Source organism: Thrips palmi, unplaced genomic scaffold, assembly GCF_012932325.1.
Source record: "Thrips palmi isolate BJ-2018 unplaced genomic scaffold, TpBJ-2018v1 HiC_scaffold_10, whole genome shotgun sequence".
In the NCBI taxonomy this organism is placed as follows: Eukaryota; Metazoa; Arthropoda; class Insecta; order Thysanoptera; family Thripidae; genus Thrips; species Thrips palmi.
This window is the reverse complement of record NW_023144621.1, coordinates 8,614,506-8,632,237: the sequence shown is the minus strand read 5'-3', so window position 1 is coordinate 8,632,237 and position 17,732 is coordinate 8,614,506. Positions and strand designations below refer to the sequence as shown.

Below are 17,732 nucleotides of genomic sequence, written 5' to 3'. Positions count from 1 at the left end.
ATTTTTAATTTTTATCACCGAATAAAAGCTTTTCCTCATATTTTGTTTAAAGTTTATTCACAAGCCAAAGAGAGAAACGAAATCGTCTTAAAAATGGATAAGGCTTTGTTTCGTTTTTGTCTTTGGTAAAGATGTTTTAAGTTTAATCTTTATAAACCTTCATTTTTTTGACTTTGTTTGATGTTTCGTTACAGAATGGAACCGGCGGGGAGAGCAATCGGACCAGTGGGTAAGTAAAACGCCTTACTGGTTGTTTTCTTTTGTTCTGTTTAGTATGACAACCCGTGTGATACATTTCTCGATTCATCTTCTTTCTAGGCATCCGGGAGACAACCCATTCTACAGCAATATCGACAGTATGCCGGACATCAGACCCAGAAGAAAATCGATTCCACTTGTATCCGAGCTTGTGAGTAATCCATTTATTTTCCACCCTTTGTATGCTGTTCAGTATCATTAGAACCTTGATCGACGTTGAAACTGCGGCGCAATCTCTCTGGCGGTAAAATCAAAAGGAAGTTCTTTCCGAAACTGTTGGTTATTATGGGGTAGCATCCAGTGTTGCATGCTTGGCACAGTTCCAACGGAATGTTGCTCTTGTTTGGAAGTGAAAGGAAAGGGGAACGCCTTTTTTACCCTCTAAACTTATTCTAAAGCGCTCCTCGTAACAAAGGCGCATTCTACCCATAAAATTTAGTTTCTGGGCAATTGTTAACCTTGCCGTGGAGACGCGGCCGTTCAGTTGCTACTCCATCCTCCCCTCCATCATCAATGATTCTTGTCACGTGTGTGCTAATGGCACGTACCGTTGTAAAAAAATTAATTCCCTGTCAACTTTTAAAACTAATGAGAGAACATATATTTAGGCAGTGTTTTATGCCATTGCTACTTTGTGACACTGCCTTGCAGCTAACGTGGCTATAAACTATTCTGCAGACGTTTATTTGGCCTCAATTATTAACGTAAAGTTATTGCGCCGCAGCTTGCTCTTGTGGTAAAGGGAGGTTGGGACTTTCCCACGTTTTCGTTGCATGATGGTTTTCCTCAGTCTCATGCGTGTTTCCTTACTGTCTCTTTCCATGCTGTCCGTCTTTCTTCAACGGATAGGTGCTCAAGGTAAGCTTTCATTACTGTTCTATGTTTGAACGCGATGTCTCAAATAATTCCTGGTCTTTTTATTTCGCTCTGCATGTCTCTCATACTTGTTTATGTTGCATTTTCTTTCGCAACGCACAGTCGCGCGAAAGACGTCCCCTCTTCACCCGTATTCCCGATTCCGTTTCTAGTTCCCGTTTTCATGGCGTGCTTGTTGGTTTGGCCTTTGGCTGGACCGCAGCCGAGTCTAGTCGAGGTGGATAGAAGACGGCGCGGCTGGCCTTGTCTCGCCTCGAGCCGCCCTTGTGTTGGTAGAATGCCAATGGCGTCGTTGGTACACCGCGCACCTTCTGTGCTCCGTTCCAATAACTCCCTCACTGCGGTCTTTGGCCTTCGCTGGCGCTGCTGGCGCCTTCGTTGGGCTGCCGGATCTTTCCTTCCATGGCACCAACAGGTACCCTAACGGGACCTCAGAGGCACTCTACTGCGCCTTGGCCGTGCCTTGGGCGGGTTCCGTCCCCCACCCTTTCTGGCGTGCCTGCCGGAAATTGCATGCCTTCTTTCCTCCCCTCTGTGTCCAGCCCGTCCACGTTCCAGCGAGGCGTGGTCGAGGCGAGGCATGGACTCGGCCAAGGTCGAGTGGGTACGGCCGCCGAATCGACCGAATCATTAGCATCCCACTTTTCTGAATAAAACGATAAGCGTCCCGTTTTATTGCGAGAGGATAGCAAGAGGGGCGGGGGGAGTTGCGTGGCGGCCACTCCAAACTCTTGAGACAGGTTCCCAATGCGATGTGTGGCCCAGGGGAGGCGGGTGGGGTGGGTTCGGGATTTAGAGGGGCGGTACGGCTCTCTTGCCTGGCGCATTTATCAACCGGATGACTCGAACAAACGCTCTCCTGATGTGTGTCCCACCTTCCATGGCGAGCCTGACTAATCGTCGAGCGGTTGTGGTGCGGCGCGGAGTAGAGCGTTTTTGTGGCTCCGTTACAAGCATTTTTTTCCGCGGCCGCCGTCCAGCAGTCTGGCCGGGAGGATGGCATACACGATCCGTATCACTCGATATACTGCGGAGCCGCTCGTTCCTTCCTCCGCATGGCAGGCCAGGCCGCCAGCTCATACCGCCAGCTGGCGGGGTGGATCCTCGGGCCAGGGGCTCGCACGCGTCCTCCATCACCCTCCCCCTCCACCCTGACCCGACAACTTTCTAAACTTTCCTAAACGCGCCAGCTCTCACCATAGTTGGCTTCGCTGCAGGACGGCCAGGCTGGGCCGGGCTGGGCTGTGCCGGGCGGGCGGCGGAGAGGGTGTGGGGGAGGCTAATCCCTGACGAGTTCCACCGAGCCGGGCTGATGCGGCGTGGCGCGGCGTGGCGCGGCGTGGCGCGGCGTGGCGCGGCGTGGCAGGTGCGGTGGGACCGCCAGTAGTAGGATGGGCTTCGGTCCCCGCTGGTCCCTGCAGCAGCGGGGCGTAATGAAATTCATAATCTAGCCGCTGTGTGTCGCTGCTGCGCCACGCCCCGCCACGCCACGCCCCGCCACGCCACGCCCCGCCGTCACTGGGCTGTCTGGGTCGCTGTGTTTGTGGATGGAAAGCAGGCTGAGCGGTCTCCACTGTACACTGCCGCGAGACAGCGCGGCGCGCCCGGCATAACCCGCCAAGCCCCGCGTCCTCGGCAGATGAGCGCCCCCCTCCCCCTTCCCAACTCCCCCCGGCCTTCGAAAACAAGATTCCCCCCTCCACTGGCTCCCGCCGTGCGGAAACACAGGCGCGTATCCCTGAGCCAAACTTTTACGAGTTGGTACTATACGCTACGAGTGTTGCCCAGGTTTACCATCGACCGGCGGACTGATTCCGAGTGGGAGGTTTCTCCCTCGCACACATGGGGCCCTCCGCACAGGTGCAAGAGGGACAGACAGACGGGACCCGCCGCTCGGAAGCTGCCTCGAGTCAGCCGATTTTCTCCTCTTGCGACGACGCGGCCATGAGGCGGCCTAGGCCGACGGGAGGGGTACTGCAGCAGCATGCAGGAGCACTATGCAAGTCCAATGCGGCTTTTGCACACCGTGGGCTTGCACGTTGGCCTTCTGCCGCGTCTTCTGACGAGGCAGTGAATCAAGATGGAAATTTTGCGCAGCTGATGTTTGCTTTGCTATATCTCCCTCACCCCCTGCCGCGCACCGCGCTCGCCGCGCTCGCCTCGGAACGGCAGGAGGCAACCCAGCCCACTCACTCCCCGGGGCCCGCGGCCCGGCCGGCGGGGCTGGCTCGGACGGCCCGGAACACCGCGCAGTATTATTCCGCCGTGAAATATGATTTCGCTCCTCACATAATTGCCCGATACACTGCCAGCCGATGCGGCACCGCAGCGCGCGGAGCGCCTGCCCGTTATTGGGCGCGATTCGTTTCTGTCTCGCCGGGTCGCGGGGTCTGCCCCAGTCCGCCCCGCCATGCTCCGCGCGCCGCGGGTCCGCGAGGGGCTTCGAGATAAAGGGCATGCAGTGCGCAATGGCACCCCAGCGGCCCCAAGTCAAGTCGGGACTCCAAGTCCGGCCCTAGTGCGCGGCTGTGGCTGTGTCCACTTGCCCTTGTTTTGCCTGCAGCGCCCCCCGTCCTCCCCGGCCTCGCCATCCTAATGCATGGCAATAGAAAAGTTTGCTCGCGGCGGGAATGGCCTTCTCATTCTCTCCGAGTTGCCAGGATCGCCGAGGTTTTTAAACCCCTGGAGACGCCGCGGGCTGGCCGACGCGCCTCGGCCGTCATTGGACAAGCTGTCCGACGGACGGACGTTCGGCAGCCTGAGGGCTCATTCCGAACACGCTGCCTCTCTTGCACTCAAAGCGCGTCCCGTAGGGGTGCGAGCGAGACAGAGCGACGAGGTTCACGGTTTCGGATCCATTCGGCTGGCCTCGGTGAGGACCTCCGCTGCCCTTGCGGCCCGGAGCGCCCTGGATGGCGCCACGCCTCTGCCCCGCCGCCCCGCGCTGCCCTGCGTCCTCATTGGGCATTCTCGTGATGCGCGCCGTGTTTATGCACAGACCCAAGTGGATTCCCACGTCCGATGGCCGGGCGGGGCGGGGCGGGGCGGGGCGGGGCGGCCGCGCTAAGAAGGGACGCGCCGCAGTGGGTGGCGGTGGTCGATATCCGGGGAAGAAAAGGAGGAAGGGATTTCTTTTCTCCGGGAGAGCGGCGGCGGCGGGGATCCGAAATTGGGATGCGATTGATTGCCATGTGGCGATGGCGGCCATGATGGCGCCCAGGCCAGGCCGGTGGCGGCAGTGCATAGCTCCGGGATGAAAGCACGGCGGTAGCTGAGGCCGGCTGAGGCGCTGGGGTAATATTGGCCGGGCTAAAACGCGAGCCTAATTGCATTTCCTTGCGGCCCTGCAGGGCCTGCACAGCAGCACAGCCTGTTCGTGGAGGAAGTGACTTTCCGATTGGGTTAGCAGGCGGAGGCCCATCCCTGTAACAATGTTGCTGAATTTCGGCAACGCCGGGACGGCCGAGGGCCGGGAGGGCCGGTCGGCCCGGCCAGCGAGCGGCAACTTTGGGGCAGAGATACCATCGGCCAGAAGAGCCGCTGGATTTTGGCTTAGGGTAATCACAGTGGCTAGCTTCAGTCTTTCCGGCTGGGCTGCTCCACTCTCCCCCTTCCCCCCCCCCCCCCTCCCCGCGTGACGTGTGCCGACTGGCCGTCCATAATTCAGCGCTTTTCCGCTGGGCTTCGCAGGCTTCGCAGCAATCTGACACCGCTCTGCTCTTCTCATTCCGGGGCAGCGGAGCGCGGCGGCCAGCACCCCCACACATTCAGTTCGCTTGGAAACAAATTCAATTTTGGGGCAAAAAAAGCGGTCTTTAATTAATGTCAGTGTCCTTTCTGGCGGCCTTTTGCTTTGTTTCCCCCACGAGAAGACGGTGGCGGGGGACAGGGCTGCCTTGATTACGCTCTGATCAATACCCAGACCACGCGCCGCGCACCACTGCCATCCCGGGGAACGCATTCAGCTGTCGGACACATGAGCGAACAATGGCCCGCCCCGCCCGGCGCCGCCCCGAACACTGCTTTTGCCGCGCGGTCTCTCTCGCACCCCTGCGGAACGTCCCACGAGTGCGAGAGGGGCGGACCGATTGTTCGGAATCTCCGCGCGCATGGCGGGCGGGCTGGTAGGCCTGCTGTTTAATAAGGTCCCGGCGTCCTTGGTATCGGCGGGGCTGGCGGGGCGCCTCGTGAAGGATGGAGAAACGTCATGCGCACGTTTGTCCCCGCCTTGACGTTTTGTGCCGCCTCGCCTCGCGGAGCCTCGCGGCCTCGCGGCCCGGCACGGCGCCGTTTGATTGATTTTCGGCAGTAAATCCAATATCGCCCCATGTGCGCCGCGGGACCGGCGGGACTGGCCTCGGCGATGGTGCTCCGTATTTATGGGCGCGCTCAACGGGTGATCCAATGTCCGCACCGTTTAACAAGTCAAAGCGGAGCGGCGGGCGGAGCGCCCTTGCTGCAGTGTGCCGCCGTCCGCCGCCGTCCGGCCCGGAACTTGTCCGGTCGAGGAGCCCTGACGGCGCGACGGCCCCACAAGATTAACAGCAGGCTGTGGCCCCGCGGCCCTGCGCCCCTGGGGCCCTGGCAGACGCGCCCCCGGCAGCCTGGCGCGGTGCCGAGACAGCCCTCGGAGACAGCCAGCCCAACTGAAGCAAAGCCCGAAATAAAAAGCAGCGCAAACGCATCAGTTTTTACGGGTTATGGAAAAGGGTCTGGCTGGGAGGGTCGTAAAGCTTGGCCCGATCGGCGGGAGGCTGGGAGGGGTGTTGGCGGCTCCGCGACGGCCTGGAGGGCCTGGAGGGCCTGGAGGGTGTGTTTGAGCGCCAACTCCGGCGAGTACACAGTCCGACGCACACCTGTTGTCAGCACGTGGGGCTGAATAGGGGTGTCTCATTATTTCGGAGAGGGCGTCACCCTCCGTGGTCAGCAGAGTCCAACTTGCACGCACCCAGAAAGGCTGATGTTTGAATCAAAGAAAAGCCTATGTTTTGAATCGAAATCATTTGTTAACGTGGATCCAACTCTATTCGTGAGTCAATCATTTTTCAAATTCAAGGAGAGCGTTTCTCTGGGTGCGGCGTGGCTTTTGCAGGACATGCGCGGCCTTGGCAGAACCTTTGCAAGGCCTCGCTGCTGGGCGAGGTCCTGGCCGAGGTCCTGGCCGAGGTCCTGGCCGAGGTCCTGGCCGAGGCCCTGGCAGGGTCCGGTAAGTGGCAGCGATTGGCCGACGCAGTGCGGGACCCATTGGGACCGGGCTAGGGCTCCACCTCTCCTGGGACTCTTATCCCCCCGTCCCTTTTCAGAGCCGCCTTGCCCAGCCTGGCCCAGCCTTGCGGCTGCCTCGTACGGATTGGGTCGCCCCTCTATTGCAGAAGGCCCTGTATTGCAGCGGGATTTCTCTGAAAAAAATATAAACACGAAAAAAAGTCCGTCCTCGTAGTCCCCTCCCTTGTTATTGAAGGGTGTATTATATCGTGTTCACTCGTCGATAGCCTCGCACCGGGTGTCGCCTCTTGCTTTTCTCGCTTCTGCTTGTTCTTGTTTGAGTTTCCCCTTTCTCCTGTTGCTTTGCAGCCATCCTAGCGACCCGTGTTGGCGACCTAGTCATGGCAATGTATATGCTTTGCGCAACTAGTAGCCCATTTCATTCTTTTCGAGAGTCTTCCTGTGTGTGAGTGTGACGCCAACTCCCATGTTGCAGACCATGGCTGCCACCAAACGGAACGCTGGACTCACCTCGGCAGTGCCGCGCGCCACGCTCAACGACGAAGAACTCGTAAGTATGGTATGCCAAAGACTCGTGTCACATCAAGTATACCGCTCATACCTTGTGACGGACGTGGGAGTATCTTGTGAATGGGTTGTGCACAGAGAGCGACAGTGAGCCGCAGTACCAGTACCTACCGGTACCTACCAAGAGCCAGGGTCATCGCACTAATCATGCGACCGTGTTTCCGTAACTTGTGATGATTGCTCCGTAGAGGCAGAAAATCACCTCGGATGTCTTAATACAAATTGCAGCTTTTGTACTATGTAGAGGAAAAAAACATTTAGCGCAGCGCGGCGGTCTCCGGGAGACTGAACTTTTTTTTCGCAGCTTTGTCGCTTTTGTCATGTACGAAAACTTCGACGTGGCCCATGCGCGGTGCTAATCTCGGCCGGTGCTTTGCAGAAAATGCACGTGTACAAGAAGACGCTGCAGGCGCTCATCTACCCCATCTCGTCCACCACGCCGCACAACTTCGTGCTCTGGACGGCCACCTCGCCGACGTACTGCTACGAGTGCGAAGGGCTGCTGTGGGGCATCGCGCGCCAGGGCGTCCGCTGCACCGAGTGCGCCGTCAAGTGCCACGAGAAGTGCAAGGACCTGCTCAACGCGGACTGCCTGCAGCGTGAGTACCTCCCCTGGGACTGAGTAGCTGGCTGAGCCAAGTCAACCGAGTAGTCACTTGAATCCGGCAGCGCGATGCGGGGCCGAGGACACTGCGAACCCAACTGCGGACAGGCTGTGGCGTGGGAAGAACTGCCCCACTAGCGCATGCCTGTCCCACACTTGGATTTGCAGTGTGGTGCTGTGTGTTTTCCCGACGGAATGAAGCCAATGCTCACCTCGTCTTTCTTTCCTGGCAGGTGCCGCCGAGAAAAGCTCAAAGCACGGCGCCGAGGACAAGGCCAACTCTATCATTACCGCCATGAAGGAGCGCATGAAGCAGAGGGAGACGGAGAAGCCGGAGATCTTCGAACTCATCAGGTGACGCATCTTGTTTTCCAATTGACCGAACCTTCCGAGTAATGATAAAGGAAATTGCAAAAAAATGAGAGCAGAGACACTGTTTGCTTCAGGAGATTCTGATGGCATACTCTTCATTTCTTGCCTTAATTATCTTTCTTTGATCCGAAACGTGGCGACATGATGCAGCCTAACTAATTTCCTTGCAGAGTTCGCCACAGTGTTCCTATGAATAACATTTCTCGGTTGGCGTCTTTGCGTTCACACCCCGTCAGCTCGACAGCTCTCTGCCTGCCAGTCTGTCCGCCCGCTGTACTCTCTACTTTCAGGAAGTCTGTCGTTCCGCCTCGCTCCGCCTCGCCATTCCTCTCTCTTTCTCTCTTTCTTTTTGTGTACGCCCCGTTTGTCTTTACCGCCCTCTTCCTTTTCGTCTCGCTGCACCTTCCTCGCCTTCTTTTTCTACTTCTCCTTTTCTCGACCTGCCTTGCCTTTACGGACGGAGAAAATTGGCGCCTCTCCTCAGTGAGCTAACACGAGCAGCCCGATGCGTTATTGTTCCTAGTGTTGTTTGCAACACACGTCGACTGCTTTACCGAAGGAGTCCCTGCTGTTGCCCCCTCCCCCGCCTTTCTCTCTCTCTCTCTCTCTCTCTCTCTCTCTCTCTCTCTCTCTCTCTCTCTCTCTCTCTCTCTCTCTCTCTCTCCCCCCCCTCCCTCAATGCATTGCACCATGTCTAACGCTGTGTCGCTGTGCATCAAGGTCCGTGTTCAGCGTCGAGGAGAAGAACCACGTTGGCCACATGCGCGCGGTGAAGCAGTCTGTGCTCGACGGCACGTCCAAGTGGTCCGCCAAAATTGCCATCACAGGTTTGTCCCCTCCTCCCTCGACACCGTAACGCCGCACCGACCGTTCCGGGACGAGCGAGCCCGTGGCCAGACTGCCAGACACCCCACCTCATTTGACTAATAACTCTTCTTTTTTATGTGTGTTTTAAAAAAAATATAAATTACTCTCGTCACTTGTGCGCTTTGGGCGCGTCTGGCCGCGGGCTCGGCGTCCTCGCGGTCCGTGCGGTCTATGCGGCCTTCGGACTAGCCTCTCCCCGGACCCCTCGGACCCCTTGCCGGCTTGCAGTCATCTCTTCCCTCCGTGTCTGCCTCCTGCGTGTTTGTTTGCTCATTTTGTTTTGCAGTGTTTCCGTTGTTATGTTTGTTCTTTTTTCATCTCTCTCTTTCTCTTTCTCCTCTCTTTTTTGGTTGTGTACTCGTGTGTGCTGTCGTTGATTTTTTTGTCATGTGTTTTTGAATGTGGCTTTGTGTGTTTCTTCTGGTATGTCTACAGAAAGACGTTTCAGATGGACCCCGATACTCATATAGATTCCGTGGAACAGGCGGAAGAAATCGTTTTAGAGGGCACCTCGAAATGGTCTTGCAAGATCGCGATCACAGGTACCCACCCGGGCTTGTAAAGTTGTGAAGTCAGCAGATAGCTAGGCGGCCTCCTATCTAGTCTGCCTGAGGCCTGTGGCGGCCAGCGTCTGAGCAGTCCCGCGTAGTTTTAGGGGGTTCTAGGAAGCTAGTTTGTCTTGTCACCGTGGCCGCGGCCGGCACAGCCTCGATCACGTCACCGCTGGCTCTTCTTCCAGATGCACGCGATAGTTTGCGAAACTTGACTTGACGCGGCCACTTAAAGTGCTAGTAGATGAATCAGTGCTAAAGCGAAAACGTGATGTTAATCATTACTCCGACCTGTAGCTGGTCTTACTTAGCTGGCCAATTTAATAATTATTAAAAGCGCAACCAAAATTCATAAAAAGAAAATGGAAAAAAATTGCGTTAGGAGAAAGCTTGTGTACTTTTCTTCTAGAGGAGACTGCAACGCTTGATGGGGGGACGTGAGATAGAGGGACTGCTTGGCAAGGCTTGGCCGACCCACCACGCCGCCATGGCCGCCATGGCCCACACGAACCGCTGCAAGCCTGTCCACTCTGGCCACCGCGTTCCAGACTGTCTAGAGTAGCCTAGTCCGGCGTCCTAGACTCGCCGGAGTAGAACCCGACCAGTGCGTCGGCTAGAACCAAACTACGTCGCAATATGGCTTGGACAGCTGACTCACTATTGATTCGCACGAATATGAATTGCTACACAAATGATATTCCTCCGCTCGGGGAAGAGCACCAGAACTGAGAAAATAACACTCCACCCCGCGCACAGTTTCATCTGGGGGTTCCAATTCCCGGGCAGCCACTCCATTCCCGACCCGTTCCCAGCCGGCAATGCGCGACCCTAAATGGGTCGCGGAGCTCCGCGCCTCGCGACAGGCCGCGGCATTTCCGTTTGCGCACGCGTTCGAGCGCCGGCAGATGCAGCGCCCTCTCCTTCTGCCCCGCGACGCCGCTGTAAGGGCGTGGCTCTGCTGCAGCGCAGCCAGCACAGTCTGACAGTAGACAACGGCAACAAGGGGAAACACACTGTTTGTGCAACTAACTTGTTCTCCTTCCGGTTTTGCATGCCTCTCTCTCTCTGTCTTTCTATCTCTCTCCTTCGCTGTGTGCACTTCCCTGCGAGGCCTCCTGCATGACATGGCTCCCCACACCCTCCCTGTGCAAATAAGCAGCCCATCTCAAGTGATTTCCGGCCGGCCGGCCCGGGATCACCCCCCACCCCCGCGCCGACTAGTGGGAGCCACTGGCGTCCGTCCAAAAGTTTGCTATTTTGTCGTCTTGCGCGGAAAGTTAGTTATTTTCGGCGTTATTGCTTCTCTTGCCAGTCGAGTACAATTAGCATTCCATTTGTATCCCTAATAATGCTGGATTCGTGAAACAGCGCCGTTTTCTAGAGTACCACCGCACCGCTCGGGCTCATCTCCAGTCTCCCCTCTTTCAGACTGGTTCCTTTTTTGCCTCCCCATCCCCCGCCCTCCCCCTCCCGACCGCAGCGCGCCGTGTGGAATGAGGTTAGACGCCTTTGCCACCCTGCATACCTCACTGGAGGGAGGAACCACACCATCAGCACAGCAAGGCAAGGCCAGGCAAGGCCAGGCAAGGCCAGGCAAGGCCAGGCAAGGCACCTGGAGGGCGAAGAGCAGCGCACCGGTATGATGGGCATACGAATGGGGTGCCAGGCAGCGCCCGGCCGATGGCCAAAGTGCTATTAATCAGACCCTCGCCTTCGGCCCCAGCCACGCCCTGCCTGCCCCTCAAACGTGAATGCCCCCTCCTTCTCCCCCCAAGCAAATTAATTTGAACAAGAGGGATCCAATGCGAGATTGTAGACTCGCCGCTGCCGCCTGCTCCCCCGTCACTCGCAGTGCTGCGCGTTGCCGCGCAGTGCAGACAGGGATTGCTCATTCGAAATGCCTCCCGCGCCGTCTGCGGGATGCTTCCGAGCGGAGCATGTCTTGGTCTGTCTCTCTCGCACCCGCGCGGGATGCCCCGTGAGTGCGAGAGAGAGAGGGAGACACCACCCGCTCGGAGTGAGTCTGCCGCGGCAACACTGCCAAGTGCCACCCTCCCTGCCCCCTCCCACCTCCCGACCCGGCCTAGAGGGCTAGAGTGCTCGAGGGCTTTTCACTTTCCTCCTAAAACAACAAATTGTGTTGCATCCCACTGAAGCTGCATCAACGCTGTCAGCCAAACTACAACAAGAACAACACGACCGTAGGCCGCTACTTTTTCCACGCTGCTTTTTGGCGGTATGAGAAATGGCAGTGCGTTTTCCAGTTGGCGTCCCCCTTCCCCTCTAGCCCTCTGACCGCCCGGCCCTCCCGGCCCTCCCGGTGCTGTGCTCGACTGCCTTTTCCTGTTACGGAAGGACCGGGAGAACCGGCAGGGCGGACTGCGGGTCGGCGCGCGCCCGGCCAGGCCAGCCAGCCACCCCCTGACCTCCACACCTTGACACCTCCTCCCCCACTCCTCACTCTGGTGTACACGCATTTGCATGCATGGTGTTATTTCGCTTTGCTTTTCGCCGGCAGCCGTCTCGTCACGCCGCGGCACGGCCCCGCGGGTTGTTTGCCTCCGTCTCAGACTCAATGGGCTCCGCGGGGCTCGGCGTGGCGCGGCGTGGCGCTGCCTGTTAGTTAGCGCGGAGTTCGAACTTGCGGGACCGCGGTCTCCGCACCACGCAGTTCGCAGTCCTACTGCGGCACGAACGGCGCGCGCTTGTTAAAAAACAACATCAACAACAAGAAGTTGAAATGCTGGCAAAGGGCGGCCGCTGTAGTAGTCCAAACCATTTTTCGCAGCTTCACTGGAAATTTGGCTTCGAGGCTTCTGAGTAGCGCTTGTATTATCATGGTAGTAAAAAAAAGCATCACGGAAAATTTTCGAGTTGGTTTGTGCTCGCGCGTACTTATTATTCATCTCGTAATATCCCCGTGTTGTACTATGTACCTCGTTTGTGTGTGCCTCCCTTTCCCTTCGTTACAAAGCACACGCTGTGCATGTCGAAATCTTTTTCGTCTGTCTTCATTCTACCTTTTTTTACCAACTTTTTTTTCTATTTGCCCACGTTGCTCTGTTTTTGTTATTTCCTGTACCCACTCCTTGTGTTCCTCCTGGGACTTTGCTTATCAACATTTTCCCCGCAACGCCCCGTACTTCCGCTCTACTTCTCTTTGAATCTATCGCAGTTTTTCATTTGTTTTTGTTTGTTTTTCGTTCGGAGAAAAAGAGCCGAAGTCCTATCCTTTGTTGTGCCCTACCCGCTTCGAGGCTCCAGTTCGAAATGGTCGGATTTACCCCTGCAAGTTGTTAACGGAAGTGCTGGTGTGCTGAGGGTGTGGTGTTCGGCAGTGATCTGCGCCCAGGGCCTCATCGCCAAGGACAAGAGCGGCACGTCGGACCCCTACGTCACGGTGCAGGTGGGCAAGGTGAAGAAGCGCACCAGGACCATGCCGCAGGAGCTGAACCCCGTCTGGAACGAGAAGTTCTTCTTGTGAGTACCGAGCACCATCTGCGTATTGACGAGATGCAAGGGAGGACTCTATGAAAACTTGCGACCCGACTATCACGTCTAATCGTTGATACAGTTATAAACAGCCCAAATTTAGTACCCTCTCACGTAGCTGTTTTGGCGTGTCGGCACCATGATCCCTCGACCAGCAGAGCGTTCCATGCCCCGTTCGCCCCCGCGGTGGCCGCGTCCACTGTCTTTTCGACCGGTATTCAAACATTCCCCCACCCCACCCTTTTCACAGCCGCGAAGATTTATGCTTCTCTGGCGCGCGAAAGAAAGAAATGGTGTGCCATTGTGATGGGGCGCTGCACGGCACGGCATGGCCCGGCCGCGGGACAGCCCTCGTTACACCCCTTCGGTGTCCGGCCCCGCCCCCACCCGGTAGCTAATCCAGGCATTATTGCCGTCCATCCCCCAGCTGCCCCCAGCCCGCCCAACCCAGCCGCGCTGTTTTTGCCGAGACTGATGAGTATTGTAGCTCATTATTGGCAGTGGCGGGCAGAGCCAGGCAGGGCCAGGCCGCGCCGTTTCCCGTTCCGTTCCTGCAGTCCCTAGCGTTTGGCGCCAAAACTGCGCTCGCTGGCTCGCTGACGTTGGCGAATGGTCGTACCAAAAAAATGCGCCAAAAACCGCTTGCCGCTTGATTTTTTCACTTTTGGCCCCTGTCCACTGCACGTGAAAAAAAGATTTTGTTGCGGTAATCCCGTCCTCGCCTGACGCGTCGCTTCGTCTTGTTGCAGCGAGTGCCACAACTCTTCGGACCGCATCAAGGTGCGCGTCTGGGAAACGGGCTGCGGCAGGCTGAGGCGAGTGGACGACCTCGACAGACCACTGCGGTGAGGAAGCTGGACCGTCGAGCGGAGAGGCCCCCGGCTGGCGGCCAGGCCCGCGCCATGCGGCTGTGTTGCGGGCTGGCCCACCCTCTGCTTGGCAGGCGCTTCAGGGGCGGGCAGGCTGGCCCGCGCCACGTGGCTGTGTTGCGGGCTGGCCGGCAGGCGCTTCAGGGGCGGGTAGGCTGGCCCGCGCCACGTGGCTGTGTTGCGGGCTGGCCCACCCTCCGCTTGGCAGGCGCTTCAGGGGCGGGTAGGCTGGCCCGCGCCACGTGGCTGTGTTGCGGGCTGGCCCACCCTCCGCTTGGCAGGCGCTTCGGGGGGGTAGGCTGCCCCGCCAGTGGTGTGTTGCGGGCTGGCCACCTCCGCTTGGCAGGCGCTTCAGTGGCGGGTAGGCTGACCCGCGCCACGTGGCTGTGTTGCGGGCTGGCCCACCCTCCGCTTGGCAGGCGCTTCAGGGACGGGTAGGCTGACCCGCGCCACGTGGCTGTGTTGCGGGCTGGCCCACCCTCCGCTTGGCAGGCGCTTTCTCCCCTTTGCCGCCGAGACTGACCCCACCCTCCCTCTTTCCAGGTGCGGACGCTCTCCGGCGAGATGGACGTGTGGTACAACCTGGAGAAGCGGACGGACAAGTCGGCCGTGTCGGGAGCCATCCGGCTGCACATCAGCGTGGAGATCAAGGGCGAGGAGAAGGTGGCGCCCTACCACATCCAGTACACGTGCCTGCACGAGAACCTGTTCCACTCGCTTTGCGAGGAGAACGGCGGCGCCGTGGTGTTGCCGCAGGTCAAAGGGGACGAGGCGTGGAAGACGTACTTCGAGCCGTCCGCCCAGGAGATCGTGGATGAGTTCGCGATGCGCTATGGCATAGAGAGCATCTACCAGGCCATGACGTGAGTGGAGTGGATTAAAAACAATTCTTGAGAAATTTGTTTATGAAAATTTTGACAACCTATCGTTTGTTCCCATAGCCACTTCCACTGCCTATCTACCAAGTACCTGTGCCCTGGAGTTCCCGCTGTTATGAGTACACTGCTAGCCAACATCAATGCATACTATGCTCATACGACTGCCTCATCAGCTGTGTCAGCTTCAGATCGGTTTGCTGCTTCCAACTTTGGAGTAAGTGTTTATTGTGTGATTTGGGAGTCATTCTTACAAATGGGACATGTCTCAAACATTACTCTCCTTTTCCATTGTAGAAAGAAAAGTTCGTCAAACTGCTTGATCAGCTACATAACTCACTCCGAATAGACCTATCCATGTATAGAAATAACTTCCCTGCTTCAAGCCAAGAAAAATTAATGGATCTTAAGTCAACTGTTGATCTTCTTACAAGTATAACATTCTTCAGAATGAAGGTAAATATTTTGATTGATATCATCGTTTTATGGCTCTTTTCTTTCTGAAATAACACATTCCTTTTTTTTTTCAAATGAATCTTTAGGTACAGGAATTATCATCACCACCCCGGGCATCTACAGTGGTGAAGGACTGTGTTAAAGCCTGTTTACGCTCCACATATCAGTTTCTGTTTGAAAATTGTTATGAATTGTATAGTCGAGAGTATCAAGTTGACCCTAATGAACCGAAGCATGATGAGCCAGGGCCGCGCCTCGATTCTCTCGACTTTTGGCACAAGATTATAGCATTGATTGTTTCTGTGATTGAAGAGGACAAGAACTCTTATGGACCCGTACTGAACCAATTTCCACAAGAGCTCAATATTGGAGCAGTAAGTTCATCACTTTACCAGTTCAATAAATTTTAGATACATATCTAAACAACCTGACATTCACTGTTTATTTTTAATTCGCAGTTATCAGCATCCACTATGTGGTCTCAATTTGCAATAGATATGAAATATGCTCTTGAGGAGCACGAGCAACATAGACTGTGTAAATCTTCTGCATACATGAATCTTCATTTCAAGGTGAGTTTTAAGAAGTGCACATGACCTTTGGTATTTTTCTGCTTTGTGCATTTGTCTAACAGAGAGGTGTTTTCCCATAGGTTAAATGGATGCACAACAACTATGTGAAAGATGTTCCACCTTATAAAGGAGCTGTTCCTGAATACCCTGCGTGGTTTGAGCCTTTTGTGATGCAATGGCTGAATGAAAATGATGATGTTTCATTAGAATATTTACATGGTGCATTTACCAGAGACAAGAAGGATGGGGTTTGTGTTTCTTATTTTACTCTCAGCAAAATGAATGTAATTGTTCCAGTTTTAAATTAATTAATTTATAATTATTTTTTGCAGTTCCAAAAGAGTAGTGAACATTCCCTATTTTCAAATTCAGTAGTTGACGTGTTTACACAGCTGACTCAGTGTTTCGATGTAGTGTCTAAGCTAGAATGTCCAGATCCTGAAATTTGGAAGCGTTACATGAAGCGGTTTGCAAAGACTATTGTTAAAGTTCTTGTTGCATACACGGACATTGTGAAGAAAGAATTCCCTGTCAATGTGAAAGATGAAAGAGTTGTAAGTGTATTTTAATTATTTTCCATAGTTGTCACAACAGTTTTCATCCAAGCATAGTCTAACTGAACTCTGCCCCTCTTTTTAAAAAAAATTTTCAGGCTTGTATTATGATGAATAATATTCAACAATTAAGAGTCCAATTAGAAAAGATGTTTGAATCCATGGGAGGAGATAAGTTAGAAGAAGATGCAGCCAATATTTTGAAGGAGCTTCAAGCAAATCTGAACAACTGTTTAGATGACTTAGCTGTCCTGTTTGCTGTCAGGTAAGCATCTCTTTTTATTCTGTGTTTTTTTTGTTTTTTTTTTTTTTCATTTTTTATTAAAAAACAAAGCCCATGAGCGTAGGCTCCATCTGGGCACGATACAGTTTATACTATCTCTTACGTACTTGAGATGTGTCCTTACTATACATTTTCCTGCTCTTGCAGCCTTGAAACTAGGATCACACAGAGTGTGAAAGAAGTCGGTGACATCTTGGTTGGCATTAAAGGAGGTGGTCAAATTTCTAGTATGAATCAGCCTCCACCTAGAGGTATGGTGAGTGCAGAGGCAGATGAGGTACTAAGACCGCTCATGGATCTGCTAGATGGTAAGTTGAATTTCTTTTCAACTCTCAGACTGTTATTTTTATCCTTTCTTTAATGTGGTTTCTTTGATTGACAGGCTCACTCTCCTTGTATGCTGAATCATGTGAGAAAACAGTCTTGAAGAGATTATTGAAAGAGCTCTGGAAAATTGTCATACGCATTTTAGAAAAATCTGTTGTATTACCACCAATGACAGACAAGAGTGTAAGTTTTCTAATTTTTTACCTCATAATATTCTGTTAAATTTTATGCACTCGGTTTTTTTAATGCTATCAACAAAAAATTTATGTTAGCGTCACACTACTATTCCTTTGTTTGCTTTCAACAGATGATCCTGAAAAATTTGACTGACAATGCAAAGAATTTAGCCGCTAATGCGAAAATAGAAGACATGTCTAGACTATTCAAAAATCATATGGCTAGTAAACAGGATGTAAAGAATGCTTTAAGTGGTGTTATGGTGAGTTCGTTGGATCAATTCAACATAAAATTTATCATTGACTGCATACAACAGTTTTACTTTAGTAGAAACTAAACTCTTTTTCCCTTGATTTCAGGTTGAGAAAAATCTTTCTCCCAAGCAGTGTGCTGTGCTAGAAGTGGCTCTTGACACAATAAAACAATATTTCCATGCTGGTGGAAATGGCCTCAAGAAAACCTTCTTAGAAAAGAGTCCGGAGCTGCAAAGTTTGAGATATGCTCTTTCGTTGTACACGCAAACCACAGACACACTTATCAAGACTTTTGTCACTACTCAGCAGAATGAAGGTAAGAGAAAAACAAAGGACAATCTTACCATTCAAAATTGTTAGGATTTTTGTTGTTTTTTTTTTTTTTTTTATCTTTAAAAGAGAGCTTGTTCCTGGCAAAGGGAGCAATTCCACCCAACAATCAGTAAAGTTTTCTTCATTGAGTGAGAATGTTTACTCTATAGTGCATCATTTCAATTTTTTTTTAATATTGCACAGTATTTCTCTGCATCTTACCTCTTCAGTTTTTTTATT

General features: G+C 54.1%; 1 protein-coding gene across 1 annotated transcript in view; it reads left to right on the top strand.

Annotated features, from left to right (window-relative positions):
- The window catches only part of LOC117638927, a 51,611-nt gene that overhangs the window by 30,244 nt on the left and 3,635 nt on the right, over nucleotides 1-17,732 (top strand). Inside the window, 21 exon segments of the mRNA XM_034374150.1 lie at nucleotides 195-229; nucleotides 319-409; nucleotides 1,108-1,116; nucleotides 6,836-6,910; nucleotides 7,307-7,526; nucleotides 7,765-7,885; nucleotides 8,624-8,730; nucleotides 12,660-12,801; nucleotides 13,563-13,632; nucleotides 14,175-14,545; nucleotides 14,624-14,774; nucleotides 14,855-15,013; nucleotides 15,100-15,387; nucleotides 15,472-15,585; nucleotides 15,666-15,833; nucleotides 15,918-16,139; nucleotides 16,238-16,404; nucleotides 16,570-16,730; nucleotides 16,805-16,932; nucleotides 17,057-17,188; nucleotides 17,286-17,496. Coding sequence (XP_034230041.1) covers nucleotides 195-229; nucleotides 319-409; nucleotides 1,108-1,116; nucleotides 6,836-6,910; nucleotides 7,307-7,526; nucleotides 7,765-7,885; nucleotides 8,624-8,730; nucleotides 12,660-12,801; nucleotides 13,563-13,632; nucleotides 14,175-14,545; nucleotides 14,624-14,774; nucleotides 14,855-15,013; nucleotides 15,100-15,387; nucleotides 15,472-15,585; nucleotides 15,666-15,833; nucleotides 15,918-16,139; nucleotides 16,238-16,404; nucleotides 16,570-16,730; nucleotides 16,805-16,932; nucleotides 17,057-17,188; nucleotides 17,286-17,496 — 3,142 coding nt within the window.